General features: G+C 63.6%; 1 protein-coding gene across 1 annotated transcript; it reads left to right on the top strand.

Moving 5' to 3' along the window:
- The first annotated feature begins 2,125 nt into the window (after positions 1-2,125).
- On the top strand, positions 2,126-6,090 carry IRF2BP2 (interferon regulatory factor 2 binding protein 2). The gene is made up of 2 exons (XM_075089470.1): positions 2,126-3,304; positions 3,535-6,090. The coding sequence occupies exons 1-2, from the start codon at positions 2,272-2,274 to the stop codon at positions 4,248-4,250; spliced, it is 1,749 nt and encodes a 582-aa protein (XP_074945571.1). The 5' UTR covers positions 2,126-2,271; the 3' UTR covers positions 4,251-6,090.
- Positions 6,091-6,303: the final 213 nt, after the last annotated feature.

Below are 6,303 nucleotides of genomic sequence, written 5' to 3' on the forward strand. Positions count from 1 at the left end.
AAGAGAAACAGCTTTAAAGGACTTTGATGCAATGTGAAAGGAGGGCCGCTGAGGAAAAGCGAGCCGATGTTAACCCTTGGCTTTCCGGAGGCGGGTCTGGGCCGCGCAGCGGCCAGTGCTGCCCCCTTCCCCTTCCTCCTGCCCCCCCCCGGCCCGGCCCGGTGCTTCCGAGCGGGTACGAGCCGCGAATGGCTCGCGGACGGCTCCAGGAGACCCGAACTCCCGCGGCCGCCGCCCCGACGTGCGGGGCTGGGGCTGGGGGTGGGTCGGGGGCCGGGGGCGGAGGTCCGTTTTGCTTCTTAAGAGCCCGGCGCCTGCAGGACGCCCAGCCGGGCGTGCAGTTGCAAAGTCACCCAACCTGGCACGGTGGCCGGCGCTAGGAGCCAGCGCCAAGGCGAGGACGAGGGCGGGGTAGGGCGAGGCAAGCCGCCCCCCGGCCCCGGGGCGCAGGGGCGACCGCGCCCCCCAGCCCCGGGCCCGGGCCCCGGCGGGCGGCGCAGGAGGGAGCGGGAGGCGGCTGCAGCCCCCGCTCCACGCCTAATCCCCGCGCCGGGCCGAGGAGCGACCGCGGGGAGACGCGGTGCTTTGCGCGGGGCCGGCCTGGCCCGACGGCAGCGCCCCCGGCCCCGTAGCGCCCCGGCCCCGCCATCGGGCGGCTGCCAGCGGCGGGGAGGCACCTCCCGCCGGCGGCTGAGGACGTCAGAGCTTCCCCGGCCCCGGCCGGCCCCCGCCTCCCTCCCTCCCTCCCTCCCTCCCTCCCCCGTAACCTACATAACGCCGTGGGAAGGGCGGCCCGAGCACGGGTGTCGGGGGGAGCAGGCTCCGCCGTGTTTACCGTGTCCGGGCCGGCGCGTGCAGCCGGCCCTACGTGCCGGGATGCGCCCGGTGAGGGGTTGCTTCACCGCCCGCGGCAAACGGGAAGAGCGCAAACACCCTCTTTTCCCCCCTCCCTCGCCCCCGCGGTGTGTTTTGGTGTGGATGCGGGCGGCGGATGAGCGAGTCGCTGCGTGGAAGGGGGACAGGGAAACGTGTCCGCAGGTTTTTCTTATTTGGGGGGGGGGGGGGAGGAGGAGACGGCGTTTGCTTAGTCTGTGTGAATTTTGCTAATCTGCATTAGAGAACCGCTGGTTTGTGGTCGAAAATGACAGGAAATCTAGAACGTCCTATTTCCTGTGCACAATGACAAGTTTAAAAAAAAAAATGGTAATCGGTTTATTTATTTATAATGGTGCCTCCCGCCCAGGCGGGGAGAACAAAGCCGGCCAGAGGCGCGGGAGGGCGCCGGCCTCTGCCCGGAGGTGGCGCTGACCGGCCCCGCAGGGGTGGGGGGGGACAAGTGACAGCCACACGGACCCGCAGCCGCTGGGCGCGCCAGGGGCGCCGCGCCGTGCCCAAGGTCACCGGGCGATCGGGGCGGGGGACGCTGAGCCCCGCACTGCGGAAGGCGCCCCGCGCATCTCTGCGACCGCGGGTGGCGGGGTTCGGCAAAACCCCTCGGCGGCGCAGGAAACAGTAATAAAAACAACAACAACAATAATAGTAATAATAACAGAGGAGAAGGAGGGAGCTGGAGCGCACCCCCGCCCCCCGCCTTGTCCCTCTCCGCTCCCACAGCCCTCCCCGCGGGCGAGACGGGGCGGGGGCGCGGCGGCCCCCCGGCGGCGGCAGGAACCCCCGGTGCCGGTGCCGGCGGCGGGGGCGCGGGCAGGGGCCGGGGCCGGGGCTGGGATCGCGGCGGCGGCGGCGGCGGGGCGGGGGCGCCCATCGCGCAGGCGCGGCCGGCACTGTCGAAGAATCGAGGCGGCGGCGCGCAGAGGCGGCGGTGGCGGCTGGAGCCCGGCACGGCACGGCGCCGCCGCCAGCCCCGGCCCCGGCCCCCGCGGCAGTCCCCGCCCCGCCCCGCCGCGCCGGCCCCCGCCGCCCCGCGCCGCCCCGTAGTAGCCAGCGAGCGGGGGAGCCGTGCGGGCGGCAGCGGCCGCAGCCCTGCGCCAGCCGCGCCGCGGAGATGCGCGTCCCCGCCGCCCTGTGAGCGCCGCCGGCGGAGACGGCGAGGGGAGCGGCGTCCCCCGCAGCGGCTTTGCCTGCCGGGGCGCCCGCCGCGCCCCGCTCCGACGCACGGAAGAGGAAGGCGAGGGGGAGGGGGCCCGGCGGACGGTCCCGCTGCGGCCGCGGCGCCCGAGCCTCCCCGTCGGGACTCCGGTGGCGAGGGGCGGAGGAGGCGGCGGCCGGAGCCGGAGCGGGGGGCGCTCGCCGCTGCCCCGGGGCCGGGACATGTCGTCGGCGGCGGTGGCGGCTGCTTCCCGCAGGCAGTCGTGCTACCTGTGCGACCTGCCCCGCATGCCCTGGGCCATGATCTGGGACTTCACCGAGCCCGTCTGCCGGGGCTGCGTCAACTACGAGGGCGCCGACCGCGTGGAGTTCGTCATCGACACGGCGCGGCAGCTGAAGCGGGCGCACGGCTGCTTCCCCGAGGGCCGGGCCCCGCCGCCGCCCCACGCCAAGCAGCCGCCGCTCTCCGCCAAGGAGCTCCTGGCGCAGCAGCAGCAGCTCGGCCACCCGGCGGCGGCGGCGGAGGCGGCGGCGCGGCCCCCGCCGCAGCCCCTGGAGCGCTACTCGCTGGCGGCCGAGCGGCCGCCGCCCCGCCTGGGCGCCGAGTACGGCGGCGGACGGCAGGTCAACGGCATCCTGGTGCCCAACGGCTTCCCCAAGCCCGAGGAGCCGCCCGAGCTCAACCGGCAGAGCCCCAACCCGCGGCGGACGCACGCCGTGCCGCCCACCCTGGTGCCGCTGGTGAACGGCGCCGGGCTTCCCGCCGCCATCGGCGGCCTGGGCAGCCGCGCCGCCGCCGCCGCCGCCTCGCTGGCCGCCATCTCCGCCACGCCCGCCCCGATGGCCGTGCCCGTCCCCCAGCAGCCGGCGGCGGCGGCGCAGGCGGCGGGGCAGGCGGCGGGGCAGCCCGGCGAGCTGGGGCACAAGCGCCCCGGCTCCGTCTCCTCCTCCTCCTCCTCCTCGGGCGGCGGCGGCGCGGCGGGGGAGCACGACGGCGGCGCCAAGGAGAAGCGGGGCTCGGCCGAGAGCCTGCCGGCGGCGGCGGCGGCGGAGCTGGCCGCCGAGGGCAAGGGCCGGCCGGGCGGCGAGCAGGAGTGGCTGGCCAAGCCCAAGACGGTGCGGGACACGTTGCTGGCCCTGCACCAGCACGGGGGCCACGCCGTGCCCCCCTTCGACAGCAAGTTCAAGAAGGAGCCGGGCATGGCGGGCGGCAGGCTGCTGGGCTACGAGACCAACGGCGCCGTGGCCAAGCCAGGTAAGGCGGCGGGGGCCGGGGGGCTGCGGGTGGGGGGACCTCTGGCGGCATGCGGGGCGGGGGTTCCCGGGCGACTTCGGGCGCCCGAGGCGGCGGCCCGACGGCTCCGGGGGGTGGCGGGGTGGCCGCGGCCACTCGTTTCCGCGGCTGCACGGCGGTGACCCCTGCGCTCGGCGGTGCGTTGCAACTCTGCTGCCTTCTCACCCTCCTCCTCCCCTCTGCCTCTGCAGGGGCCCGGGCCGCCCGGAAGAGGAAGCCTTCCCCCGAGCCGGAGGGCGAGGCGGGACCCCCGAAGATCAACGGGGAGGCGCAGCCCTGGCTGCCCACCTCGTCGGAAGGGATGAAGCTGCCGCTGACGGCCACCCCTTTCATGTCGCCCCCGCCGTCCACCGCCTCGCCCCACTCCAACCGGACCACGCCGCCCGAGGCGGCCCAGAACGGCCAGTCCCCCATGGCCGCCCTCATTTTGGTGGCGGACAATGCCGGGGGCAACCACGCCTCCAAAGACGCCAACCAGGTCCACTCCACCACGCGGAGGAACAGCAGCAGCCCCCCCTCGCCCTCCGCCATGAACCAAAGAAGGCTGGGCCCCGGCAGGGAGGTGCCGGGCCAGGGGGCCAACGCGGCGGGCGGGCTGGAGCCCGTCCACCCCGCCAGCCTGCCGGACTCGTCCCTCGCCGCCAGCGTCCCGTTGTGTTGTACCCTCTGCCACGAGCGCCTGGAAGACACCCACTTCGTGCAGTGCCCCTCCGTCCCTTCCCACAAGTTCTGCTTCCCCTGCTCCCGGCAGAGCATCAAGCAGCAGGGAGCCAGCGGGGAGGTGTATTGTCCCAGCGGGGAGAAGTGTCCCCTGGTGGGCTCCAACGTCCCCTGGGCCTTCATGCAGGGGGAGATCGCCACCATCCTGGCCGGAGATGTGAAAGTGAAAAAGGAGAGGGACTCGTGACTTGCCTGCTCTCGCCGCCCGACGTCACCTTGAACTCGAACTGCTCGAATTCTGTATATATCTATAAATATATATATATAAATATATATATATCTCCAAGACAAGGGAAATGTAGACTTCATAAACATGGCTGTATAATTTTGATTTTTTTGAATACATTGTGTTTCTATATTTTTTGAAGACAAAAGGTATGTACTTATTATAAAGGCATTTCTTCTAATTCTTTTTGGGGAGGGGGGTTTGTTTCGTTTTTCTCTTTTTTCCCTTTTGTTATAGCAACTATTTGTTGTGCTTCCCTGGTGACAGTTACTGTTCGATGTAGGCTGTGACTTGCGCTGCTTTTTTTAGAGAGCACTTGGCAAACCAGAAATGCTTCTAGCTGTATTTGTATGCACTTGTTTCTTTTTTTTTTCTTTTTCTTTCTTTTTTTTTTTTGTTGTTGTTTTTTTTTTTTTTTAATGCCAAATACACTTTCTGACATTGTAAAGATTGCCTTACTGTCTGTGATTCCTTATTCCTGGCCCCTGTCCTGTAGAGCTGGTCGCATGCAGGCTTGGTCTGAGGCGGTTGGGGAGAAGAGTGGCTAGCCAAGGTGGGGATGCCCTTTGCCATCCCGCCCGCCAGGCGAGCTTAGGGAGCAGGAGGGCTTTCTCCCAGAAACGTGCGGCTCGGGTTGCGATGGCAGGTCCGGCAGATCCAGTCCCAAATTCCTCCGTGTTTCTCAAGGGAAGTTGCCTCCAGAGTAGGATGTGGAGAGGTGTCCCAGAGGCGCTGTTGAGTTAGGGTTTTCTGGGTTTGTTTGTTTTCGGTTTGGTGCTTTTTTTTTTTTTTTTGAAGGCGAAGTTGACCGCAGTTCACGTGATCAGTTGTAAGATTACAAAACTGCGTTTATGCACCAATTACATACCATAACGTGGAATTTTGATAGCAAACTTAATTATACGATCGGTGAAGGCGCCATTGTAGCACTGCCATCTCTGAAGGTCTTCAGCGTCACTTCTGGGGCTTCTGTGTCTTTGGACAAAGCTGGGGAGGTGGGGGAGAAACTTTTTTTTTTTCCTTTCATAAATTTTACTTTAATTTTCAGATAGTGCAGGTGGACCTTGAGTTTGCTTATCAGTCACCTCTAGTGCTGTTGCTATTGTTACTATCGCTGACCCGGTATTTCCAAGTAGTGGCAGGTACGGTGTGGTACAGTGACAGCGGTGACTGAGGCTCTGCCAGATTGCCCGCGGGCATATCAATGACAGCCCAAATGTGGGTGGAGGAAGCCTGTAATTTCCTTATTACGTGTGCTTGAAACAAACCTATTGCTATTCTTTGAAAATGAAAATATAAACTGGTTGAAATGAAAGCAATTAGGGCTGCACATAATGGCCCTGGCCCTGCCTTTTAAGCTACTTTGGAGAACTCTTTTGTAAAGCCACTTCTTTTGATCACGCTTCTGCATCACCAAGCAGACTTCTAAAATCAATAAATCATTGGTTACTAGAAATAGTTCGAGTCTTACAGTGATGTTTTTGTGCTGTTTATAGTTCGTTGGCAACGCTGCAGCTGTACGAGCCCTTCTGTTGAGGTGTTTATAACTCGGTTATAAGCGGTTGTTTCTGAGCAAAAGGGTGGTGAGGTCGTCCCTTCCCGGGGACGGGCTAATAAACACTTCCAGTATCGGAAGAGGAGGAGGAGGTGGAAAAATCTGTTCAGCCAACTATAATTTGAAGAGTTTTGGGTGCTTTTTAGTAAACTGTTCTTATTGTGATAATGTTCAGACTGCAATTTAATGCAGAGTAGGTCTTCTTTGGAAGACGACTTTTCTTCTTTTGTTTTTTTTTTTTTTTTTTTTAAAGAAATGGTCATTATTAGTATTTGAAGATCAGAACTGCACATGCACAGTAATTTTTTATGAAGTGTTTATGAGCACACCCACTACATTGTGTTCCATATTACAGGTCAATGTAATATTAGATAAGACTTGCATGATAAACAAATTCATTGAGTCAATATTACGCTTTAAAACTTATACCTATAGTCAAGATTGGTGTCTTATGTAAAC

This window comes from Phalacrocorax aristotelis, chromosome 3, assembly GCF_949628215.1.
Source record: "Phalacrocorax aristotelis chromosome 3, bGulAri2.1, whole genome shotgun sequence".
NCBI lineage: Eukaryota > Metazoa > Chordata > Aves > Suliformes > Phalacrocoracidae > Phalacrocorax > Phalacrocorax aristotelis.